The following is a 24780-nucleotide window of genomic DNA, read 5'->3' as shown; positions in this document are numbered from 1 at the left end:
ATGAGTGAATGGAAGGATGAGTTGGATGGATGGATGGATGGATGAGTGAATGAATGGACAAGTGGATGGATGGATGGATGGATGGATGGATGGATGGATGGATGAATGGATGGATGGATGGATAGATGGATGGATGAATGGATAAGTGGATAGGTGGATGGACCACAAGGCTCAGTGGTGGACACAGGCATAGGGGCTCCCACTTACCCTCCCAGGGCAATCAGAGCACCTTCTAGCCCTAGACATGGACTTAAAGGCCAGGGACTCTGATCTCATCTCTCCAGCTCCAGCTGGAAACATGTGTACCATTCCTGACACGCCCCTCCCAACCCCCACATAGCTGGCCAGTAACATTTCTGGGCAGCTAGGATAGCAGGTGGGGCTACAGGACAGCCAAACTCATCCCATTGTGTCTGGGATTGGGGTACTTCGTAGGATGTAAGACTCAGTTTTATAGGATTTTCTGGGATGGGGCTTTCTGAGCCAAAACTGGCCACTCAAGGAGGGGTGACAGACCCCAGCCTGCCCCTCCTGCAGAGTATCACTGAGGAGTCTTGCTGAGGCATCCTTTCTGGGACCCAGTTGAGAGAGGAGACAGCCTCTTTGAGTGTGTGAAGTGAAATGTGGCTTTCTCCCTTCTCCAATCTCAGCTGTGTGGGGGGTTGTAGTTTAGCCCCTCTATTCCCTCTCTCCTTACTGGGTAAACCTGTGCAGTGAACAATCTTCACTACTGTACATGGCAGCCCTGCACTAGTCCTTTCCTGTCCCTGAGGTGTCTGTGGGTCCAGCTTTTCTCTCCTGGGGTGGGACCCTGCCCTGGGTTCAACCTGAGCTGCTGTCCCCTCAGTAGTGAGTGTGGGGCTCATGGGGTGATTACTAATTATTGGAGCCATGGGTCTCAGCTGGAGCCACAGCAGCATCTCCCAGAGGGCCTGATGACCCGCGGTTTGAGTTTCAAATTCTGTAAGCCTGGGGCGGGTTTAGGGTAGTTAGAACTGCAGGTGACAACAGTGACATCTGGCGGCTTCTTGGTGGGTGCTGGCCCTGTCGACTCAGGTTGATGGAACTGTGTCACTCAGACACCTACGTGCACATGCTCCTTGTCACGCGTGAGGGATTTGGTAGGCATCCCTATTGCACAGGTGAGGCAGCTGAGCCTGGGGATAGTCAGAAGAGGCCATGCTGGCTCGGTCTGGACGTGCCGCACTCAGCTGACCAGGATGGAACAAAGCAGGCAGGGGTCCCATAATCTGTGGTCTGGGGGCTCTTGCCTGGCATGGGACCAGGACCCTGCCCTGGGACCAGGACCCTGCCCTGGGCCTGCCTCCGAGAAGGAGAGGGTGCCGAGGCCTGGGCCACCCCTGGGCCTCCTCTGGACCCTCTGTGCAGGGCCCTGGGCTATGGACTGTGGACACAGGTTCTGTCTTGTCATTTGTACTGCTGGCCAACACGGGGCCCATGGCTTTGGGGGGCCGTACCTCCAACTTGGAACCTGGGGTGGCCCTGGGGAACAGGGGGTCTGAGGGGCTGCCTGGAGAGAGGCTTCTGGCCGAGCCAGCAGTGGGGTCTGTAGGAGGAAGGGCCCAGGTCCTGGGGTCGTTTACTCAGGCCTCAAGAATATTCTAGATCATAGCCAGTGTTCCTTGCTGACCCATCCTGGCCTTTGGCCCAGCCAGGGTCTCCAGGCTGGAGGGTGCTCGAGACAAAAAGGCTGGACGTGGAGGATTGGTCATAGGCTCTGGACCCTGGCCAGGCCTCGCGGACCATGGTGGTGGGATGGGTTCTGTACTTGAGGGCACCATACTGGGTGGGCTAGGAGGCTGAGGGGCAAAGAGGGGTGCAGGACACTCACATGCCCTCGGTGTCCCCACGCTGTCCCACAGGTGTTGGGTCTGTTCCGAGGAAGATGCCAGGCATATAGACAAGGTACAGTGGTCAGTGTGTGCCCTGCATGCTGACCTAGAGGACAGAGCTGCAGGGATGCTCCAGAATACAGGGCTGGGGGTAGGGAGGTGGTGGGTGGCAGACCCCAGGCAGCAAGCGGGGGAGCCCAAGAAGTCTGGGCCATGTGGTTGGAGGTGTGACTCCCTGGCTGCGGGAGGTCAGTGCAAGGGTCTAAAGTTCTTTCCCAGTGAGAAGGAGAAGAGGAGCAGGAATTCTGGGTCTGCTTCACCTTCTGGGCTTGGTTTGCCCTCCACGAAGTGGACACAAGCATCTCCTCAGGGCTTGTGCATGAGAAGTGGAGTGCTGAGCACAGCAGGGCCTGGGGACTCTGGGCCTCCTGGGTGCATTCGCCCTGCTGTGTAGGTGCAGGGCAGAGACACAAAGAGGTCTGGTGGTGGCCCTAGGGCACACAGTGGGCAGTGGGCAGTTCACACTCAGCCGGCAGTACCCTGGGGCTCGTGTGTGCCGTAGGGGCAGCAAAGGTGGCCTGCCGTGGAGGCCGGGGACCAGCTCCCTGGTGTTGAGATGGGGCAGGGTAGCCCGCTGGCTCCAGGAAACCAGGGCAGAGCCAGCAGTGGCGTCGTGTGCAGTCTGCTCTTCTGGGTGCTTCTTTCCATGCCTGCTTTGCCCCTGCTGCCCTCTCTCTGGGCCATGGCCCGGGGCTCAGTGTGGGTGAGCAGGTCAAGGCAGAAGTGAGGAGCCTGACCCTGGATGTGCCCCCACCCTGCCTCCGCAGGCAGAGGGCCAGAGTCTGTGTTTGCTGAGCCTCCCTCTCCCTGTCCCCAGATGAAGGTCACAGCATCCAGAGGGGGCGACCACCACAGTGGGGATGACAGCTTCCACGAAGCCACCAGCTCCCGGAGGAGTAGTTCTCGGGACCAGCTCAGTGACGTGAGTGCCCCAGCTTCTTGCTCAGCCAAACACTCCCAAGTCCCTCACTCGGAGCCGGGCTGCTCCCCACCTTTAGCAGATATTGAAAGGCTCACCGAGAGCTTTGCGTTTGCACTTAGCATTGTGCCTTCCTTAAAACGTGAGGTTTCACTAATGAGGAATTCCCCACTAGGAGGGGTTTAAATGAGAAACCCAGAGTAGGCCCTGGCAGGAGCCACGGGGAAACCTTGTCCTGCTGGGGGTGCACCCTGGCCCATGGGTACTGCCAGACAGGGCCACAGTGGGAACCCCTGTGGGCAGTGCTCCTGGTCTGCTGGGCGGGCCTGCTCTGGGCCCTGGGCGGTGAGGGGGGCGGTGCGGTGGGCAGCTTCAGGCCCACGGGGAGCGAGGGTGCCCCGCTGAGGCACATGCTGGCCTGGTCGGGGACCCATAGTGTCCTGGGAGGACAGGTCCCTGAGTATCCAGCCTAGTGTGGGGATGACCCTGGCAACACGCAGAGGATGCCACTTGAGATTGGGCCAGCAATAGGAGTGCTGGGTGCCCTTCAGGGCCTCTGGGTCTCCCTGACCACAGCCACTTGGAGGAGGGGGTGGGTGGGCGCAGCAGGGAACTAGGATGGTGACCAGGGGAGAGGCCCCAGGCGGAGGCCCCTTCCCCCCACCCAGAGGCTTTTGTCTTCCTAGACCCCCAGCTGCAGAAGCCTGGAAGCTCAGGGGCTGGGTTTCTGGGTGACTGAAAGGAGTGAGCATCTCTCATTATCATCTCAATAGAGGCCTGGAGGGTGCAGCCGCTGGTGGGGAGGCTGGGAAGAGAGGCTAATTGCCCAGCTCGGGAGCTTGTCACCACAAGATGGGAAAATAGACTGGTAATTGTCTGGGGCTGTGGGGCTGCCCTACTTCGGACTCTAATTGCTGATGGGATGAGTGTGAAGGAGGATTCTGAGCACTTCAGGGAGGGCCCTGAGGACACATGCTCCAGAGCAGTTACAGCACCCCACCCGCCCCCTTCAGCAGGGCTTAGGGGTAGCTCCCCTCCCCCGCAAGGATGATCCCCCCTAGGACCTAGCAAGGGTCCATCTGGGGAAGGAAAGGTTCCAGAGCCCCAGCCAAGGCTGGATGGGGTGCTGTGCCTAGGCTGCAGTAAGGGGGGACCCCTTCCTGCCCTTTGCACCACCCCTCAACCCGTGGTCCCCCACCCTCCTGGAGGAGTCTGCAGCCAAACCCGTTCCGCCCTGGCATGCTCTGGACCCAAGTCTACGGGTCCCTGATGAGCCTGTGTTGGCCCCCTGAGCTCACTCACACCCTGCACCACCCCCACATCCACCCTGTCGGTTGCCCCTTCCTGCGCTCTGCCCCCTGCCTTGCCAGCCTGTGTGCTGGTGGAATGCCCCTCCTCGCGTGGCTGCCCACTGAGCACATCTCCTCACTGGTTTCTCCTGCCAAATCTGAAATGCCCTGTCAAGTCAAGTGTTGCTGGGTGGCCTCAAGGGACCTTCCTGGGTGCCCCTCACCTCTGGCCCCAGGCTACCCATTTACTCCCCTTCCAGGAAGTCTGCCCTCCACCCCCAACCCCCGCAACCTGTGAGGCTGGTGGCTGGTGGGTGGTCATTGGTCCCCCTGCCTGGGCCAGAGGGGGAGGACATGAACGGAGCCCCAGCAACAGCGTGCCTCACCTGTTTCCCATAGCTGGTTTGGGACCTGGCCCTCTGGGAGGGGCCGAAATGTGCCCAAGGAGTGAGCCCATCTATGAAGGGACCTGGGGACTTTGCCTGCCTCTCTGTTGGGTTGACTCTGCTGGGCAGGGCTGCATCTTCTGAGTCTCTGGAGGAAGGCTTGAGGCTGCCAGGGCCCTGTGACACTCTGCTGTACCCTCCTCTGTGGCACAGTGGCCTGTCAGCACCCAGAGATGGGGGTCTGAAAAAGGCTGAGGTCCTGGGCCAGGAGGAGGAGGTCCTCAGAGGAGGGGCAGCCACTGGGGTTGTGAACCCTCCTCCTAACTGTTCTTCCTTCCCTGCAGAGCTCTACGCAGGCCGTCTCGGGCAGAGGCTACTCGGTAAGTCTGCCATCTGTGTACCTTTGCAGCTCCCAGCTGTCCTGAGTGTTTCCCCTTCGGGGCCAGAGACTTCGGGGTGGTCCTGGCCCTGCAGCAAGGCTGGGAGGGGACTTTGTACAGGGCTGGGGCTGGGGCCAAAGCGGGCAGAGATTGGGAGGGAGCATCACGCTCACTCAGGGTCCTGCCCTGGGGGAGACCTACTGGCCCTCATTCCCCGAATTCCTCGAGCACTCGGGGTAGGGGAGACACTCTGCCTCTGGGTCCTGCCGGGAGGTACCTGGAGTGAAGGGCCCTGGGTGCCGAGTGACCACCCCACCAGGGACTTGACACCTCCACGATGTGCTCTGCCTGGACTCAGGCATGAGGGGCAGGAGGTGGCTGACTTGTAGACCTGACAACTCCAGCTCTGTGGAGGCCACTTCCCTGCCCTTGAGGACCACTATCCCCCTGCCCCTGGCCCAGGGGAGTACCACTCCCCTGGCTCTGCCCAAGGGAGCATTACCCTTGGGGAGTACTACTTCCCTGCCCCTGGCCTTGGGAGCATCACTCCCCGGGTCCTGGCCCTGGGGAGCATCACTGGCCCTGCCCCTGCCCCAGCGGAGCATCACCCCCTGCCCCTGGCCCAGGGGAGTACCACCTCCCTGCCTCTGGCCCTGAGGAGCATTACCTCCCCACTGCCCCATCCTGGCCCAGGGAAGCAGCCCCTAACCTTTCCTTGCGACTTCATTTTGTTGCCCCTTAAGTATCAGGAGAAACGTTAATGACACCATAAAACCCAGAGCTCCGTAAAAGCCATTTCTGTAGATTTATAGCCGTTGGCTCATTGGAAGGCAGGGCCTGGGCTCCACCTGCCTCATCCCCACAGCCCCTGATTTACTGTGAGCTCCAGACTTCCAGGACCTGCTGGGCTCATTCTCTAAATCACAGCAGCTCTTTATAGGGTGTGTAATTAACCTGCTGATTTTCTATGTGGCAGGGACACCCTGCAGCCCTGGGCCTCCCCTGACTCCCAACCGCCCCAACCTCAGGGTCTGCCAGCCCAGGCAGTTCTACATCTGAGGGGCTGTACACTTCCAGATGGTCACATCCCGATGCCTGGGAGTGTTTCCCTGGGGGAACCCTGCTGTCCTCAGGTCCCTGGTCACAGCCCTGGGTCACAGCACACCCTACACTGTGCCTTCCTCCCACAGGCTGGGCGGTCTCAGCTTATCAACCACTCCTGGAGTGCACCTTGCTGAGCCAGCAGCACACTGGCCAGGAGCTGTGCCAGCGTTGGTACCCAGCTAGGGACAGAGTGGGCAGACCTGCCAACACGGGGGGTGTCTGGTTACAATACACTATGTGGCACAGGGTGGGACTGGGGAGAGTGAGGGCCAGGAACCCTCACTAGTGGGTGAGGTAAAGGGAGAGGGGCCTGGCTCAGGGCCCCCCATTTGGAGCCTCCTTTCATGCCTGAGAGCCCCCGGGCAGCTGGGGTCTCCCTGCCTCGTAGCCTCTTGTCACAGCCACCAGGCAGCCCTTCTGCTTCCAAGTTATGTGCGTTATTCATGGTCTTCTCCCCTAAGAGTTTCTTCGAATGTTTCCTGGAGAAGAACCCATAATTAATGTGCCAGCTGCTTACAACTTAACCCCCCACGGCTGCTGCACGGGAGTGACAGGTGGTGGCAGGGTTGGGCCCAGACTGCTGCTAGGGCCGTGGAGGTTCCTTTGTGTACTTTTGGCCCTGGCATGAGCAGATGTGTGTGCTGGTCCCTGGTGTCTACCAAGTGGGCACTAGAGCCAGAAGCAACCCAGGTGACCCTTGTCTCATAGGAGTGGGCAGGGTGAGGACAAGTGGGGGCCTGTGTGTAAATGTGTGTGTATGTGTGTATGCATGTGTGTGGGTGTGTGTGCACATGTTCCAGAGGTAGGGCATGTGGCTTCTACGTGCACCTGCCCCATGAGTAGCTCGTGTGTGACTCTATGAGAGAAGAGTATGTGCTGTGTCCTCTTGTGTGCTGACACGTGTCTGCAAGGTGGTGTTTCTGTGTGGCTGTGGTAGGGCTAGGCACATCTGCGCCTGTGTTCTGTGCACGTATGGGCACGTGGTGCATGCATGCCATGTGTATGTCTACATGAAAGTGACCAGCATGGCACAGTGCCTCTTTTGTGTATGGTTGACAGCAGGCATGCCACGTGTCCCTGTGTGTGCCCTGGAGCCCCTGCTGCTTGTGTTTTCTGTAAGTGAGGCCTCAAGCTCAGCAGGGCTCACGTCCCCAATAGTGTTCCCGCACTAGGTGATTCAGGGCAATTGTTGTCTGACCTGCTTTATAGGCCATACTTAAAGGGATTTAATTCTGTGAGGTTTACCCCCAGAAAATCCCCAACTATTGCTCATCCTCAACAGCTTCTGTCCCAGTAGTTTTTGGGCAGTGCCCCCAGCACCCTGTCAGATGCTCCTTAGTGTCTTGAGATTAGTTGGAAAGTATTTTCCTCCATTCGGCTCCATGCAGCTGGGGACATGATGACCCATCTGCCTCTGAAGCAGCACTTGGGGGTTCCCTTATTAGAGGGCAATGAGGATCTGGATGCCTGTTGAGGTTGGAGTCCAGCCCCACCCTCCCACCCCGAGTGTGATGCATGGAGTGTCCTGGAAGGGCCCCATGCTTGCAGAGGCAGAACAACAGTGAGCCCACTGGCAACCACCTGTGATGAGCCAGGGAGGTCTCAGGCCCCTTCATGTGGATGCTGTAATGACCCCCCAACCTCAGAGGACCCAGCCCAGGTGCTCTTGGAGGGGCTGAGCTGGGCCCCACAGGAGCAGGCAGGCTAGTCTGTGGATCCCCTCCCTTCCCAGGACCATCCTGGGCTCCTTCTCTGGTGCCTGTGCCCGCCCTGCACCCCACCCTGCCCGGCAGCAGCCAGTGTCCTCAGCCCCCCTCCTCTGTGCCCGCAATATATAGTGTGTATTCCCTCCTCCCTGCAACAACTGGTGCTGGAAAGAACCAAATGGCCTGTGTCCCACAGGCCTCACAGTGCCATGGAGAAGATGGTGAATAGATAAAAAAAAGTGCTGCTTCTAGTTTGAGGTGGTGAATGCAGCGGCAACATGGTGGTAGGGAGGGGTGAGGCCGGGGTGCAGGGGCACGAATGTGAGCAGTGGGCAGGGGAAGGAAGGCCTCAGCCATATCAGTGACATGGGAAATAGTGCAAAGGCCCTGCAGTGGGAGGGGTCTGCCTTCCTGTGTGAAGCAAGGGGCAAGGGGATGCAGGGGGAGGTGAGGGCCTGGTAGGGCTCTCACTTTGACTCAATTGGAGTTCCCAGCAGAGCAGGGCAGCCTAGGGAGGAAGGGGCATCTATCTGCCTCCTCCCCAGGCCAGGCAACTGGAAGGCCGAGGGTGTGTGTGAGACAGCCAGCCTCTGGCCAGGTGCAGAAGGGCACAGGATGCCCACCGGCTCATCTGGGCTGGGCAGTGTGCCTCTACACCTGCCAGGGCAGTAACCCCTTATAATTGGCCAGTTGGTTGCTCACCTTTGGGAGATTTCTAGAAATTGATTGTAAAATTTTGGTTGGCTTGCAGACAGCTAATTTCCTTGCACCTCCTGTTATAGCAGCAGCTTTCTGTCCCAGAGCCCAGCTAGTCCCGAAGCCCCAGGGCCATGGAAGAGGGCGGCCAAGGCCACGGGGCCATGGAGGGGTGCCACGGGGCAGTGGAGGGGGGCGGCTATGGCCTGCAGTGCACCCCTGGCTGTGCCTCAGTGCTGGGCCGCAGGCCAGAGCTAAATGAGCACCTGGCCCCATCCAAGCCAGCACTGTGCTGATATGCTCCGAAGTCTAGGCAATCCCATGGCCCGGGCCACAGTTATGGAAGCTTCCTTCACTCCCATACCTGAGCCTCCCTGTGTGGTCCCTGAGCAGGCTGCCTGGGCTGTGACCAGGGTCCTGGGCACAAGAGTCAGGAGGAAGCAGTATTGCTGGTGTGGCTCCCACACCCTCTCATCACAGTCACCAAACCCAATGGCACTTAAGGGATGGGGCCAAGGCCCATTTCTCAGCAGGAGGGTGCCCACCCTTTGTAAGATGGACATACCACACAGCAGAGCCCCTTACCTGTTCCGACGGGGCTCTCCTTACCTGGGGAAGTGGGCACAGCAGGCTTCTGCTGGTGAAGCAGGGGTGCAAGCACATGTGACACCTAATGGCCCTCAACAAACATTTGGGGCTGTGCCTGGCCCTGTCTGAGTGCCTCCATGAATGAGACTCACCTGAGCTCCAGCTGGAAGAGCAGTGACTGCCACCACCAGAGGCTGTATGTGCATGACTCAGCATACATGTGGGCTCCTCCCTGGTGTCCATGCAGCCCATGTATGCTCCACTGACAACCTGAGCACACATGCAGCCACACATGGGCCACCCCTTCCTCTTGGGGATGGTGGTCGTAGCTCCTGGCTCTCCACTTGGTTTCCCATCCTTGGTTACCTGCTCCTAGCAGGAGGGGTGCGGCTGTACCTTCTGGAGGCCCAGGTATGGGGCTCACAGGGCTGAGTCCAGGTAGGACCTGTGCTTTGGGGCAGCAAAGCAGGTGCCCCCCCGCCCCCGCCCCCGGGGACAGGGAATGGAGCTTGAGGTAACTGGATGGGTGCATGCAGGCCACTCGTTAGGTTTGCCCTCTTGAGCCGGGGATGTCTGTGATTAAAGGTGGGGTGGGATGCAGCATGAGACAGGGGTGGGCTTGGGCCCCAGTGAGGTGCTAGATGGCAGGAGGGTGGGTAGACAACGTACAGTGAATCCCTGGCCAGCTGTACTCTGTGGGAGGCTGGCAGGGAGGTGCCTGAGGTGCCTCTAGCTGTCCTGAGACCTCTTTGCTCCCCAGCAGTGGCCCAGCACTCAGCGTCCCCAGCCATCTCCCTGAACAGCATTGGCCTTTGCTGACCCACTCAATGCTGGCAGGGCCCTGATGCCTCGATGCAGGCTCTGTCTTTATGAGGCAGGTTTATGACATCCATTACCCTGCTCCTTGGGCCACTTCTGAGCGGCCATAATTTGTACAAAAGCAATAAAAGCCAGTCAGCCTCTCCCCGGAGTCAGGGAGCTGCATTCTCCTCGTGACCTCTAAGCACCGGGGCAGTCCTGTTGGGCACGGCGGGCGTGTCCAGAGCACCGTGTCCTTCCCTGTGATGCAGCCCCAGCCTGGCGCTTGTTGGAGCATCCCCTGCCCACCCATCCATGCACCCACCCATGCACCCACCCTTCACTCAGCCCACTTTCTAGGGCTCTGGGATGCAGCCATGGCTGGGGTCAGGGGATGTCAGCCCCAGCCTGTTCGCACCACCTCCTCGGGCTAGTTGTGAGGTCCTGAAAGTGGCCCCTGGGTATATCCAAGAGTGTGTTCCCAGGAGAGCTGGCCACTGTGGAGACAGATGAAGGTGTGGCCCAGCACACTTGGGCTAACCCTTTATTGCTCTGCTGCCCAGTGGATGTGGCCCCCACTCCCTGCAGCTAGGTAGAAAGTTCTTCCTGAAAGGGGGCAGGGCAGTGAATTGCTGTGTACCCACAGATAAAGCAGGACAGAACAGAGAATGAACAGATAAATAGGTGACCTGCACAGTGCCGTAGCTGGTGGCAAGTGCTGAGGAGAAAGATAAACCAGGCAGAGGGGGTACAGGTGTCCGGAGGAGGGGTGCCCGTGCCCAGGGGGAGGGGCACTGGTCTCTAGGGGAGGTGGAGGGGTGTGGGTGTGGAGGAGGAGGAGGGGCAGGGTGCTCAGTCTCTGGGCCATACCCTGGATGAGCAGACTCTGGAGGCAGCTGTGTGTCTGACAGGTGCTGCCTGCCTGGGCAGTCACAGGGGCACATTGCTGTTGATCATCTTTCTAAGGCCCTTCTGTGTGGGTGTCTCCCTGTCCCCTTGCCCTGCTGTCCCAGATGGAGTCAGCCTGGCCAGGGCAGAGTGTGCACTAGGCACTCTGGGGTCACGTGCCCTTCCCCTCCTTGGGTGCTGGGGACTCAACCTTCCTGATTGGAGAAACTTCCCACCCCCACCCCTTTGGCCAGATGCTGGGGGCGGGGAGGAGTGGTCCCCCTGGAAGCCTCCCTGCCCCACCCTGCTGCTGTTCTGTCCAGCCATCCCCATGCATGGAGGCGAGCTGCGTGTGCACCTGGGCGGCAGGCATGCAGGAGCCCCCACAGGTCACAGTCAGGTCAAGTCCACACACACACCAGGACAGCCCCTGGGCCCTCCCAGCCCTGAGATCCAGGTCCTTGAGCCATGAAGGGTCAATATGTGGCCCTGCAGGATGGCTGGGACCTCACCTGCGGCTGTGAGAACAGGTGTCAGTGCTGCCTACAAAGGTCATGTGGGGCTCCCGGGTGCCAGAGTGTGGGACGGGATGGGGTACAAGACGCCACTTACTCCCGTCCCCCTAGCGGTCCTCCCTTTGGGTCTACAGCCCTGCAGAGTCGTGTCCCTAAAGTGAGGGACAGCTGGGCAAGGTTGAGTAAGGGTCTCAGATGTGGGGGAGGAGTGTGAGGCTGCCCTGGGGCCAGAGGACCTCAGTTTTCTCTGTAAGATGGCTGGAACATGGAAACAGTGAATGAGCATCCTGGGTGTTTGCTGTTCCAGCACCACCCCACGTCATTGTACCCCCACAGGGGTGCCACCCCACTGAAGTGCCACGTGTTGGTGACTATGCCATAGCCTTAGCACCACCTGTCCCAGGAAGGCCCATCCTTTGGGGGTGCAAGCAGAACAAATCTCTGGGTCCCTGCCCTAGTGGGCAGACAGTGGGAGGAAACTGATCCGTCCGTGGCAGATGCTTTCAGTGTTGGTCACCAGGATGGGGGGTGGGTGCTGGGAGTGACTGTGCCTGTGGTCAGAGAGGAGCTGGCAGGCAACATCAGGCCAAGAGCAAATTCTAGGTCAGGACTCAGTGGAAGAATGAAGGGGCCACGTGGAGGGTCAGGGGCCTGGTCTCTCCCAGGGCTGAAAGGGAGGCAGGCTTCAGGTAAGGCTTATCCCAACAGCCCAAATACATCCAGCCCATTGACACTTCTCTGGGCAGGTCACCTATGGGAGATTTGGGGTTCAGTCAGCAACAGGGGGATTGGGTTCTGAGAGGCATCCAGTGCGTCAGGGCACTCTACTCCAGCTGGGGGCCTGGAACCCTGGACTACGGTCATCCATGCTTTGGGGGTCACACAGGTCACACATTTCTTGTGCTGCCATCTGACCGAGGGTTGGATTTAGTGGCAAGAGAGCATATGTTTGTGAGAAACCAACTAGTCTCCATAGTGTTTTCCACCCATCTTTAAAATCCCTGCCTCCCATGATTTAATTTCAAACTGGCCACGGGCTGCCCACTGGAGCTGAGGAACAGGCACCAGCCCACCAGGTGTCACAGAACAACTGGGCAGGCGTGGGGTCAGGCACATGGGTGGGCAACGGGTTTGGGCCTGCCTCGGTCACTTTGCAGGGACTTCCAGGAAAAGCCACCCCAGATGCCCCCCTGCACCCCTGTCACTGAACACTCCAGCCTCTGCACAGGGTCCCTCACCTCACTCCATTGGGAAGACCCTGCAACATTCTAGAAGCTGCTGCCTGCTGAGGGTTCTTGTCCTGTTCCATCTCAGTGCTTTGTGGACTCTGCTGTAGGGAATTCCATGCCCCTGGCATCTGCCAGGATCCCTTGAGGACTTTTGGCTGGGGGAATGTGAGGCTGAGCCTCGGACAGCATGGCTACCTCGCAGTGTCCTCTTGGCTGGGACTGCACACAGTGTGGACTCCAGGAGGGGTTGTGGGGACCACCAAAGCCCCCTTGTCTGTGCTAGCTCCTCCCGTGGAGCCCCCAGGCAGGAGCCAGCCTACGGCCTGCCCACCCCAACCCCAGCACTGCCCCCATGGGATGCCTTATGGGGCAGGGCAGCTGGCGCACCCCCTTCCTGCCTAGCCTGGGGTGTGGGCAGCCCCTGCCATCCCCTTAGTAGGGGGTCACTATGGCTTCCCACCTCTGCCAGCGTCCTGCCTTCCTTTCCTTTTCCCATTCCTGCATTCAGTCTCCCGTCGAGGCCCCCTTCCTGCCTGGACTCTGGGATCAGGAGTTACTCAGCCGTGCAGGCCCCAGCCACTGGAAGCAGCCCAGGGCCCACACTCCCAGGCAGCTCACGCCTGGAGACCAGGCCACACTCATGTCCCCAGAGGCTGGACACAGACTCTGGACAAGCCCACAAGGAGCCTTCATGGTGGTGGCCACATGTGCCAGGAGCTACAGCTGGAGGGGGAGCAGGCCTGGGCACACAGGTGGGCAACAGGCTGGGTGACAGGCTGGGCTGCTGGGAGCCAGGTACTGGTCGGAAGCTGAAATTCAATTATGTGGACCACGCAGAGCTGCTAGGGTGCAGAAGGTTAGGAATTAATGTTAACACTGTTCTGGTTAAGACTTTTTGTGTTGTTAAATAATTCATAAGGCAGTTAGCACTTTGAGTCTGACAACAGGAGAATATATTAATACAGTCGACTTGAGAAAGGTCAGCCGCATGCGGCAGGACTGTGGGCCATCTTTTATTCATTCTCTGACACAGGCTCGTTAATTATTCCAGCCCAGCAAGGGCTAGTGGGAGAGCCACTAATAAGAAAAAGGGAGCGTGGGCTTGATGTCTGACGCGCTGTTTAGAGGGTTTGGAGGAAGAAACGGACCAAGGGACCAGTAAGGCCCCTGAGGTGGGAGTGGAGGGTCCCTGCTGTCCCCTTGAGGCTCAGGTGGGGCCATGCCAGGTCGGAAGAAGCTCATGAGTGGAAAGTGGTGATCATTTGCAGTCTCTGAGTATTTATTGAGCACTTACTGCCCATGACAGTTGGCTCCAGACCCTGAGCTCAGGGGATTGAAGAAAACCCAGAAATCCCTGCTCTCGTGGAGACCGTAGAGGGAAGGGCAGTTGGGGGATGGGCAAGGAGTAAATGTGTAGCCCGTCAGAGCAAAAGTGCAGAGTGGATGGAGCAGGAGGGGAGAGAATGTGGAGGAGCCATCAGGGTGGGGTCCAGAGGTGTCCCAGAGCACCCCAGGGGGATAGTGTTCACACAGGCCCAGGAGCATGACCATGTGTGGGGGCAGGAGCCTGTGTGTGATAGTGAGCATATTGTATGTGTGCAAGTGTGTGTGTGTGCAAGTGCATCCTGCAGGTGGGGGAAGGCAGGGCTAGCCCGGGGGAGGGGGGTGCTGTGAGGCCAGGAGCTGCTGGTAGGAGTAGAGGGGCCCAGAGCAGGGTGTGGTAGGGTGCAGGGGCGGCTCTGGGAGGCTCACACTCCCAAGAAGGACAGGGCTGCCCCAACTATGGTGGGAGGTGACATCCTAGCACAGCCAGTAGCCAGGGCTTCAGGCTTCCATCCGTCCAGGCAGGAGTGTCCTCCATGCCCACTGTTGCCTTGGGGTGCTCCCAGAGTGTCCTCCTCCTGGATAGGTGAACTCGGACAAGTTATCCCACAAAACAATGCCCAGTTCTCCCTGATACCTTTGGTAACTGCAACCAGAGAATATTTAAAGTCATTTCTGTTTTTCACAGTGTGCTGTGGGATGGCCTTCACTGTGAAACCCAGAATACCCTCCGAAGTGCTGCCTCCTTGAGACCCCGCATCGGGAGCAGGATGATAGGGCAGTTCAGACATGGTCAGAGCCCAAGTCATCCCTCCATCCGTGCATGCATTATTCCACCTGTCTATCCATCTGTCCATGTATTCATTCCCTCCCAGCTCTGTCTGGATACTGTGTGGACCACACTAAGTCATTCATCCATTTGTCTGTCCGTCTGTCCATCCATCCTTGCATTCATTCCCTGACGGCTCTGTCTGGGTTCTGTGTGCACCTCCCTAAGTCATCCATCAGGCCATCCATCTATCTGTCAATCCATCCATGCATGCACTCATTCCCTGCTGGCTGCATCCAGCAGGGAATGCTGGATGTATACACCACACTAAGTCACTCATGCACCCTTCCATCCATCCATGCATTCTGTCCAGGGGCAGCAAGGCAGGTCACATGGGCCAAGTAGTAGAAGGATTAATTCTGTTCCAGGCCCTCTTGAGATTTGGAGGGTTAGAGGGGTGGCTTCTTTCAGGCTGGCTTTCCCTCTGACCAGTCACTGGCTATGCCCAACACCGTGCCCCAGACTCTCCCTTCTGATGTGAGATTGTGCATAGGCTGCAGTGTTTCCAGCCTCAGCTCAGGCTTGGGACTCAGGAATAGTCCCAGACTGCCCCCAGGCCCCACGCTGTGTCACCATGGGCTGCCCTCAGAGACTGCTATCAGCCATGACTCAAAATGCAGGAGGAGGCCTGGGAGCAGGAGGCAGGGACACCAACCCACTCATCTCTCAGGGCCCCACAAGCCCACTGTCCAGCTGCAGGGCCATCTCCTGTCTCTGTATGGTGGCCTGTGCAGGGCTCTCTCAGAGCTCCAAACCACTGCCTGCAAGGATCTCCATATTGTACCTAAGATGCAGAGACACAAGGTGGGCACAGGCTGGCACCCCCACCCCTCTCTGGCCACTCTAAGTGAGCACGCTGGGGAGGGCAGATCTTGGCCCCATCTGTCCTTACTGTCTCCATCTGTGACAGTAACGTGGCTCTGCCCTTCCCCTCCCAAGTGTGCCTGCGTGGCTCCAGCTGCATGGCTCTGCTAAGTGGGTCTCGCTCACCATCAGCCCGTTAGGCAGTCCACACTTGGGCTATTAGGCTGCAGTAACTTAATTGCTCACTAATTGGGTAATTAGTGCTTTGTTTTGCTTTAAAGCCTAAACACTCCTAAAAAGTGAATTAGCTGAGTAAACAAGAATGGGATTATCAGGGTCCCTATCCAGCTATCGTGCATAATTAATCAGGCTCACTGTGACTTCCTGGACCTACATGGCCTGGGGCTGTTCACAGTCATACTGGGGCCCCAGCCCTATCCCAACTGCTCTGAGGGAGTCCCTGGCATGAGGTCCTTACCAGAAGGGCCAGATTGAAACTGGGTTCCAGAGCTCATGCACCCATTCCCCTAGGTGGACTCCTATTTTGCCTTAGTTTCCCCATCCATAAGCAGGTGGGTCTGTGGTGGGGCCTGAGTTGTATAGAAGCGGCCTCAGTGAGCAAATGGGCCCTCAGTCCCACCCCCCATAGTGCCCTGGGTCTCCCACCAATAGGATGTGGGGCTCCCCTCCCCTGCCTGCCCCGCAGTCCCAAGGCTGCCGCCCGCACAGCCAAACCCCAGGTTCTAGTGCTGGGCTCCTGTCTGTGGGCCGCGTGGCTGCCAACAAGTCCCTTCACCTTCTGGGCCTCCACTTTCTTGTCTGTGAAGTGGCGGGCACGGCTCCCACCTTGTGCAGTGTGCCCGGCTCTTGCAGCTGTGGTTCAACCCATCAGATACAGTCACCCACCCAGCTGATCTCATGGCCACCCCAGGCACGGACCAGACTGTAGCCCCCACCTTGCTCCTGATACCCCGGCCCACGAGGTCTCGGGTCACTGTCCAGCATCTGTGGTGCTCATGTACACAGCTGGAGTGTGACGAGGGTGAAACATGGCCATCCCAGCCTGACTGCTGATGGTGAGGGACATGCCCTGGGCTTCCTGCTGTCTGTTCACGGCTCCTTGCTTTAGCCAACTTGCTTAACAGGCACGTGTTCTATATCCCAGTGGAGCATGTACAGCAGGATGGTGGGGACCTGTGCCCTTCTCCGTGGAGGACAGATACTCACATGGGCAGGCAAGGCGGCCACTCTCCTCCCTGAGGTTCTTCCAAGGCACCACTAGGGAGCAGAATGTTTAATAAGCTGGAGCTGACCCCCACAAGGGTCCATGGGAAGCAGAGACATGTCCTGGGAGCATGGCCAGTGCTCCTGCGCCACGTGCATAAGGACAGGTAGCCTGTATCAGGTCACCTGGGTGCACAGTGCCATGCATGCATTGGGATACTTGGCAGGACACCCTGGGGAAAAGCACCATTGGACAGGATGCCCAGATACTCATGTGAGGGAAGCCTCAGAGCATGCCTTGACATGTCTTGGAACATGCACATACATGACAGGCCAGCTGGGCTTGCACACACAGGCATGAGCCACGAGAATAGGCCCAATGAAAACAGCCCACATTGAGGATTTGTGCCTCCTGAAATTCCCCAGGCATCCTCAGAGTATACAAGAAGTGCATATGCACACTTCAAACCATGTGGACATAGCCCGCAGTGTGGTATCAGCACTGACTGTCCAGCAGCTCAGACTTTTCTGCCCTCATGCTCAGGTGGGCTGCATAGAATGTTCCATTGTCTTCTACCCACACACAGACCATAGACCCTGCTGATTTTTTTTAGTTTGCATCTCAGGCCTTTGCAGGCAGCAGTGTCCTTCAAGAGTAAGTCTCAAGCTGATGAGAAGTCCAGTCCTCCTTGGTCTCTGGGCAGCTCTGTAAGCAGGGCCTCTGTAGGCAGCATCCCAGATTGTGCACTGTGGCTAGAACAGAAACCTGGCCCAGTCCCGAGCGCCAGGCCATGTGCCACCAGCTTTCAGCCCTCTCTGACCCCTGTTCTGAGTGGGGTCACCTGGGTGGGAAGCTGGGGGGAGGGAGAAGCAGAGCCAGGAGTGGCTTTCAGTGCCTGTCTCTATGGCATGAGGAGGTCCCACAGGGAGCAAGAGGACCCTGCCCCTGCTCCCTGCCTCTCCTCCCCATTCTTTGTGGGGATCTCTGGGCCAGACCCAGGGGCTCAATGGAGCAATCTGATGGGAGCAGTGGGCTCAGTGTCAGGGACTCTCAGCCCATGAATTTTTCATGCCTTTGTTTGAAAAATGGGAGACGGGAAGCCTTGCTATAAGGTCTGCTGTGAAGCAGTAATTAACGTTCACACTGAGAGAAGAAACAGGTACATTTCTCTTGCTGCTCCATGACTGTGTTGATTTGTGTCTCCCAATTCTGGAGGGTGACAAGCCGCCCCCACCCAAGCAAGTAGCTGCCCAGGTTTCTGGAAGAGGCCTGGGGATAGAGGCCAAGACCCCAGACAACCTGTGCAGGTGCTCCTTGGGGAGCAAGGCACTGTCAGGTGAGAGGTGTCTGTGTCCAGACCATTTAGGGGGTTAGATGCCTCCAAGAGCTGTTCAAGTGATATGAAGGAAGAGGCTGAGGCAGGTGTGGTGATGGTAAAGATGATGATGGTGAGGATGGTGATAGTGATGATGGTATTGATGATAATAGTGATAATGTGATGGTGGTAGCGATGATGGTGATGAAGTTATCGTCATGCTATATATCATGCTGAGTATTTACCCAGCACTGTCCTAGTGCTTTGCACATATTCATACTCATTGAAGCTGCACAACACTCTGTAGGTAGGTATTTGTCTGTGTTTTGCAGAAGTAAACTGAGGCATGGAGAGGTCAAGGGATTTGCCCATGTCTTGGCCTCCCCACGTAGTCAGCACTGCTCCTTGGGGGTTAGAGTCATCCTCTGCTCCATGGACTCCCTGCTTTCCCTGCACGCCCCCCTCAGGGTTACACCCACCAGGGCCACCCAGTCCAGTTCTACCCTGTGAAGGTCACCTCGCTCAAGCAGCTCCTGCAAGACAGATGTGGCTCTTTTTCCCTCCTTGTCCTGATTAATTGCCTCATTCAGTTCTGGCTCTATTGCAGTTAAACATTAATTCAGTAGGACTTAATAACGTGAATTCATTTACGACATGGCCTTGTGCTGGCTGACAGGGTGTGCGGTTGGGTTAATTATAGGGCCCATGCACTCCTGGAAAGCACCCTCACTCAACCTCAATTGGTGGGTCATTAAGCTGTGGGGAGAGGTGTGAAACAGCCAGGCTGGGAGGTCCCGGGCACCCCTAGCTGCGGTCCTGCAGCTCACACACAAGGCCCAGCCTCCCAGCAAGTGCTCCGTGCCACAGATCAGGCAGAAAGTTGCAGTGTCACAGGGGCTCTTGACCCCCACGGTTCCCCTCCAGGGCTCCCACCCCTCTCTGCCTGCACACAGACGCTGGCATGCCCAGGCTCTCCTGGCCGAGCTCTGTCCCAGCTCAGCAGGACAGGACGATGACACTCCCGGGCCCTCACCCCTTCAGCCTCGTCTTGAACACTCCCATCCTGGGCTTCAGCCACTCTGCCCTCTCCCTGCCCCTCGGAGCTCTTAACTGTTGTGCGGTCAGGACTATGTGCACCCACACGTCCCCTCTGCCATCTGTAAAAGGACACCCACCACTCCCTGGGGTCCATGGGGCTGAGGGGGTAGGAATCTTGCCACCCCATCACCCAGGGTCACTTCCAGCTGCAGTTGGGTGGGGAAAGCAAGGGGCATATCTGTACAACTCCATGAACCTTGCCACCAAGCGCACCCTGCCCTCACACTGCAGTGCCAGGGCAGAGCACCCCTTCCCTGCACTAACCAGCAGCATGTGGGGCTGACGGGGCCTGTCACCCTCATGTGTGGCCCAGGAGATTATTTTCAGTGGCAGAATTCATTTGACACGACAGATAGTAATTGTGGTTGCTAGGAAGGGATTATTTTTCTTTATATTCTTTTAGGGGGGAAATTGCCGTGGTTTCTAGAAGAGCAGCCTTTCTTTTTAAAGCTCTGCTTACTGAAAATGGAAACAAAGATTTGTTTGCACAATTACCAACCCTTCTTTACCAGCTGAGCTAACATGCCCAGGGGTTCATACCCAGACTGTAGGGGCACACGAGGCATGGGGAGGCGGTGGCCCTCTCAAGGGCGGTGCTGTGGCCACAGGCCTGGCCTGACCACCTCATCTATCTGAGTGATCTGGGTGCCCCCCTCAGTAGAGCTGGGGCTGCTGAGGCTGCACTTCCCCATCTGTGGGCATGTGGACTGTGGTGTGTCTCCACTGCCCAGGAGCGTCAGCTCCTCACCTGTCTCCACTGACCTCCCACCTGCAGAGTCCAGCATGTGGGAGGAGGCCTGCGAGGGTCACAAGGTAGCAGCTCTGTCCCAGGACTGGGGGGCTGGAGGGCTGGGGGGGTGAAGCTGCCTCACGTGTAGCCTGGGGTGAGGAGGGGGGCTTTGTGGGGAGCCCTCACCCAGGGCCTCGCCGGCCTCCAGATCTGTCTCACCCCGCGAGGCTCCTCCCATGACCCCTGCCCCGCCATGGGGTACTGCAGGGTGCTGACTCTCTGTCTCTCTCCCCCTGCAGTGTGACAGCGAGAGTGAAGGGGACGACAAGGTAAGCCCTCCACACCTCCTCCCGAGACCTTCATCCATGGGAGTGCAGGATTGGTCCAGGCCCCATCTCTGCCTGGGCATCCTGGGGTGGGGGTGCTGAGGGCAGAGTGGGTGCCATAAACATCACCAGAACAGATTTCTGCTAATAGTGGTAGCGTGTTAGCACCTCCTAATTACACTCCTTTTCAGGAGTAATGAAGTTCCCATTAACTCGGGATTTACACGGCTCCTGGAGAGTTTAGCTCAGAAGAAAGCCCAGAGTGGGCCTCCCCAGGGCCCTGGTCACTACCGGCCCCTGAATGTCCTGTGGGGAGCAGGGAGGAGGCCACCCTGACCTCTCGGCCCAGCTGCTGTCCACAGAGCACTTGCTGTGTGCTGAGCTCTGAGCAGGCAAGACACCGTAGGGGCAAGACGCCTGGGCCCAGGCCTGGTACTCTGCTTGTTCCAAGGCCCTGGGGGGCAGGGACTGTGACTCCCCAACGTATCCTGGGATACCAAGGCATAGAGAGGGTAAGGATCCTACCCGAGGTCACATAGCTGGACCCCAGGCAGGCTGGGTGCTGTGAATAAGTGACCAGCCCAGCTGGGAAGAGTGGTAGTTGGTGATGTGGCTATAGGCAATGGCCATGACCTGGTCGGGGGGCCGGCAGGCCAAGAGGAGTGCTGAGTGGATGAGGAGGACCAGTATCCACCCATGGGGACAGGGTGTCCCAGCATGCTTTTGGGAGGACCAAAGGGTCAGCTGAGCACTGGCTTTTAGGCCTGTTTTGGGAAATGGAATGAAGTCCCATTGGGACCTCTGTGCCATGCGTGACAATGGTTCCCGCTTAGCATTGGGCAGGCGCTGTCCACGGCATGGACAGCCAGGTGGCCTCTCTCAGCAGACGTGAGTAAGTATGGAAAGAGCTGGTAAGCTGCCAGGCGGGATGGGTGTGTGGAGACTGCCCGGGGGCCTGGGAGACCAGCCTGGGAGCCAGGGTTGGTGGGAAGTGGACAGGAAGCCAGCCCAGAAGTCCTACATGGGGTCCTTACGGGGGTCTGGATCATTTGAGAACAGCGGCTGAAGGGCAGGCAGCTGGGAATGAATGCCCCTGTCTGGATCCTGGGGCAGAGGAGCTCGGTGGGCACCCCCAGCATTTCTGGGGCCTGTCCTCAGCCTCTCTGAGGAATTAGATGAAGGGCCTCTGGAAGGTGCTGAGCTGACACCTCGCTTCCGGCACCTCCTTTATCTAGAATCACCTTGCAGAAAGTGCTCTCTGAAGCCAGGGGCTGCTCTGAGAGAAGCTCAGAGGAAGGGCTTTCTGAGGCCCTGAGACTGCTGGCTGTCCCCACCCAGGGCCCCTGGCTTCCACAGAAGAAACTGAGCTGCTACCCCCAAGCTGCTTCCTTCCAGGTGTCAGAGTCCTGACACAGCTGCCAGGTCACTCCCCACCCAGAGCCACTGCCTCCTCCTCTCCGGTAGCCAGAGGGTTGACCCCAGCCCTCCAGGAGCTCCGGGGCCCAGCTTGGCCTGGGCCCTTGGTCACTATTGGCCCTGGCCGATATCTCCCTCTCCCTCTCAGCCTACTCCTGCTACAAGAGTGGGGACTCTGGGTGGTGGAGACCGGGTGGTGGGAAAGGGCAGGCACTTGGGCGCAGCTCTGACTGTGCCCCAGGGACAAGAGGTCACTTCTGACGTGGCCATCGATGTCCTGGACAGGGACACCACCAAGGGCTAGCAGGAGGCTGTAGCTGTGGCCTCCTTTGCACTCACACCCACTGGGGAGCCCATAGACCAGTCCTGAGTGACACTTGAGCACCAGCCCAGCTCAGCCTGGCCAAGGGACAGGGGGAGAGCAGGTGTGGGCAGAGGAGCTCACTCTGGATGGGTAGGGGGTGGGGTCTAGAACTCATGAGTCTTGGTTTCCTGGCAATTCCCTGTGCAGCCCAAGGGAGAAACTCCTGCCCAGAGGAACTGGCTAGGGGCTATGTTGGGGCTCACTTCTCTGCTGTGCCAGAGGCAGACCCAGACCCACTTGGCCCAGACACCCTTCAGGCCACCTCCAGGGCTTGTGGCTGTGGGTCTTAGGGGAGTGATACTGGCTGTGGGGAGTCAGCCTTCCCCACACCTGTGTGCTGGGCCCCCGGTGTGGCCACAATGAGAAGTCTGCACTGGCGATATGGTGCCACATCCTGGCTCCATGGTGGGGCAGGTGGGAGGCCATGCCACCCCCATCCCAGCTTTAGTGTGGCCAGGGCCAGAGGAGGACACAGAACTGCCTCCATGCCCCAGTACCCCCACCTCTTTCATGGGAGATGGAGACCCGTTTTAGGGCTATGGTGAGCTCTGGGTCAGTTAACACAGAGTTGGCAAGCTGCTGTTTGTGGGCAAACATTCCCTTGAAGTCAGATAGAGCTGGACTGTGCTTCAGAAAGCCCCTTGGCTGGAGAGCTAGGGAAGAAGGGCACAGGCTTCCTCCGTGGTCACCCGAGTTTGCCTCTCCCATGAGTACCTGAGTCTTCTGTGACAGTAGGGTATGTCCCTGGGCAGCTGGGATGGAGGCCAGAGGCCAGGGCTGAGACTCCACACAACTGACCATGGTATAGCATGGGCTGGGCAGTGGGTGCTTGGGCTGAGCCCCAAAGCTGCATGATTGTGGGGAGGTCTCGGTGCTTCCCAGAGAGGCCGCCTGGAGCAAGGGCTCTGTGCAGGATAATTTGTCAGCCACTTGGATGCATCTCCGTATTTCCACCCCTGGGAGGGGTTGGGTCTGGTCAGCCCTGCTGGGCCATTGTGCCTCACCAGGCTCTGTGTGGCTGCATGGGCTGCAGGTCTGGATGCTGTAGCTGGCCACCCTGCCCTCACTGCCTCTCATCTGCTCACAAATCTGGCCCCATCTGAGGCAGAGACCCAAACTGCCAGCGCAGTCAATGCCCAATCCTCAGTCCTGGCTTCCAAGGTACCACACGGCCCCACGTTGGTTGGGAACTGCATTTGGCTGCTATAGTGGAAACTGGATTCGCAGTGGCTTAATAGAGGAGCTTGTATTCTTCACCTGGAAGCCTAGGTGTGGGCCCTCCAGGCTGGCATGGCATGTCCATGGTCATCAGGTTCCTGTCTTTCTGCTTGGCCATCCTTGGTATGCAGCTTCCTTCCTCACCCCCTTGGCCCATGAAGGCAGCTATTAGCACCAGCCACCTCATATGCATCTCACCTCCCCACAACACTGATCATGCAGAGTGACTGATCACCTGCCTGGTGAGGCAGGAATACTGTTGGTGCAAAATGTCCAGTGAGGCCGGAGCAGAGTGAGAGAGGAAGGTATGAGCATGTGTTCAGCGAGACCACATTACGTGAATCATGGCAGGCAGCTGAGGTTTGTCCCAAGGGCAGTGGGGAACCACGATCCCAAGAGCCCCCTGTCCCTCCAGGCTGCATGGGGACACTAATGATACACCATGTGGGGTTCCCTCCCTTTCCTAGGCTGGGCTCCAGGGTGATGGGTGATTTCCTGCCCACCCATCAAGAAGCAGGTGCAGCTCAAAAGGGTGCAGTACCCACTCGCCCAGAGCTGCCCTCACTCCAGGACCACCTCCCAGGAGCCTCTGCCCCCCGCAGCACCTACCACCTTTCTCCGGGGCACGGTCACATGAGGTCCTTCACTCCTTCCAGGAGGAGCTGGTCAGGGGAGGATGGCCCAGTGTCTCCACGGTATTTGCAGGATGGCAAAAGCCCTGACTTAATAGGGCTTCAAGAACGTGTCAGTGAAAGAGAGGGGTGTCCCCCTGCAGCATGCCCTCACCTGGGGCCCAGCCAGAGGGTGCCTCTACCTCCTCAGCCCTGGGGTACTCGTGCACCACATGAGGTTGGAATGCTTTGCACTTGTCATGTCCCTTGCTGCGCAGAGGCCTGGAGACAGCAGGACAGGAGACACCCCGGCTACTCTGGGCCTCTGGTGAGGCAGCTGGACAGGCAGGCTGGGCAGGAGGGTGAAAAGCTGCAGCGTAGAGCCCTGGGTCTGTCCATGCTGACCCAACACATGTGCTGGGCCCTGGGGAAAGCGTGGCAGGCAGGCTGCCCCTGGGAAGGTCTCCTCTGGGACAGGGCAGCCAGGAAGACCCAGGCTCTCTGTTCCAGCTAATCTCCTCCTCCATCTGCCAGGGCCTGAGGTCAGATGCACCTGCACCTCCTGGAGGTCCTGCTGCCCCTGGCTCTAGGCGCAGACACTGGGGATGGTCCACATCCAAGACACAGACACATAGAGACCAGAGGCTGGTGCTCACAGACAGGAAGACCTTTCTATCTCCTCCCCCTGCGAGTGGCTACCCCCCACCCCTCCTGATAGACCAGGCTCTGCCCCATGCATGCCCCATGCCTGGCTCTGCAGGCCCCCCCCAACCTGGCCTTCCCCACCACCCTGGCCCTGCTCCAGGCGCTGGCTGCTGGCGGGGAAGGCAGCCTGTGCTGCCAGGCAGCCAGATGGCCCCTCTGCAAGGCTGCGGTTGGTGTCTAACTGCTTTTTTATTGGAAAAATATGGGGTGAAAAATTGTGTGGGGCTCATTAGGCAGCCTCCTGGGCGTGGACTGGCTGCTGTCTGCCCCATGGCCCAGCCAGGTGGCTGGTTGGCCAGGGTTCTTCCTCACTGCCTATGGCCACAGCACTCCCTCAAGGGATGTCTGGCTGGCTGGCCTGTCTGCCAGATCCCCCATGGGGACATACCCAGTGCTGGGCCTCTG

General features: G+C 58.5%; 1 protein-coding gene across 23 annotated transcripts in view; it reads left to right on the top strand.

Annotated features, from left to right (window-relative positions):
• FBRSL1 (fibrosin like 1) overlaps positions 1-24780 on the top strand; it is a 77704-nt gene that overhangs the window by 27926 nt on the left and 24998 nt on the right. For 21 of the 23 annotated variants that reach the window (XM_038574653.1, XM_038574658.1, XM_038574657.1 and 18 more), the window contains exons 3-5: positions 2731-2835; positions 4852-4887; positions 20035-20064. In XM_038574653.1, the coding sequence (XP_038430581.1) occupies positions 2731-2835; positions 4852-4887; positions 20035-20064 (171 nt within the window). Of the gene's footprint in view, positions 1-2730; positions 2836-4851; positions 4888-14451; positions 14527-20034; positions 20065-24780 lie in introns of those variants that run through there. The other 2 variants (XM_038574655.1, XM_038574652.1) reach the window with 2 other exon arrangements.

Source organism: Canis lupus, chromosome 26 (assembly GCF_011100685.1).
Source record: "Canis lupus familiaris isolate Mischka breed German Shepherd chromosome 26, alternate assembly UU_Cfam_GSD_1.0, whole genome shotgun sequence".
NCBI classification, from domain to species: domain Eukaryota; kingdom Metazoa; phylum Chordata; class Mammalia; order Carnivora; family Canidae; genus Canis; species Canis lupus.
This window is presented reverse-complemented; position numbering and strand designations above follow the sequence as displayed.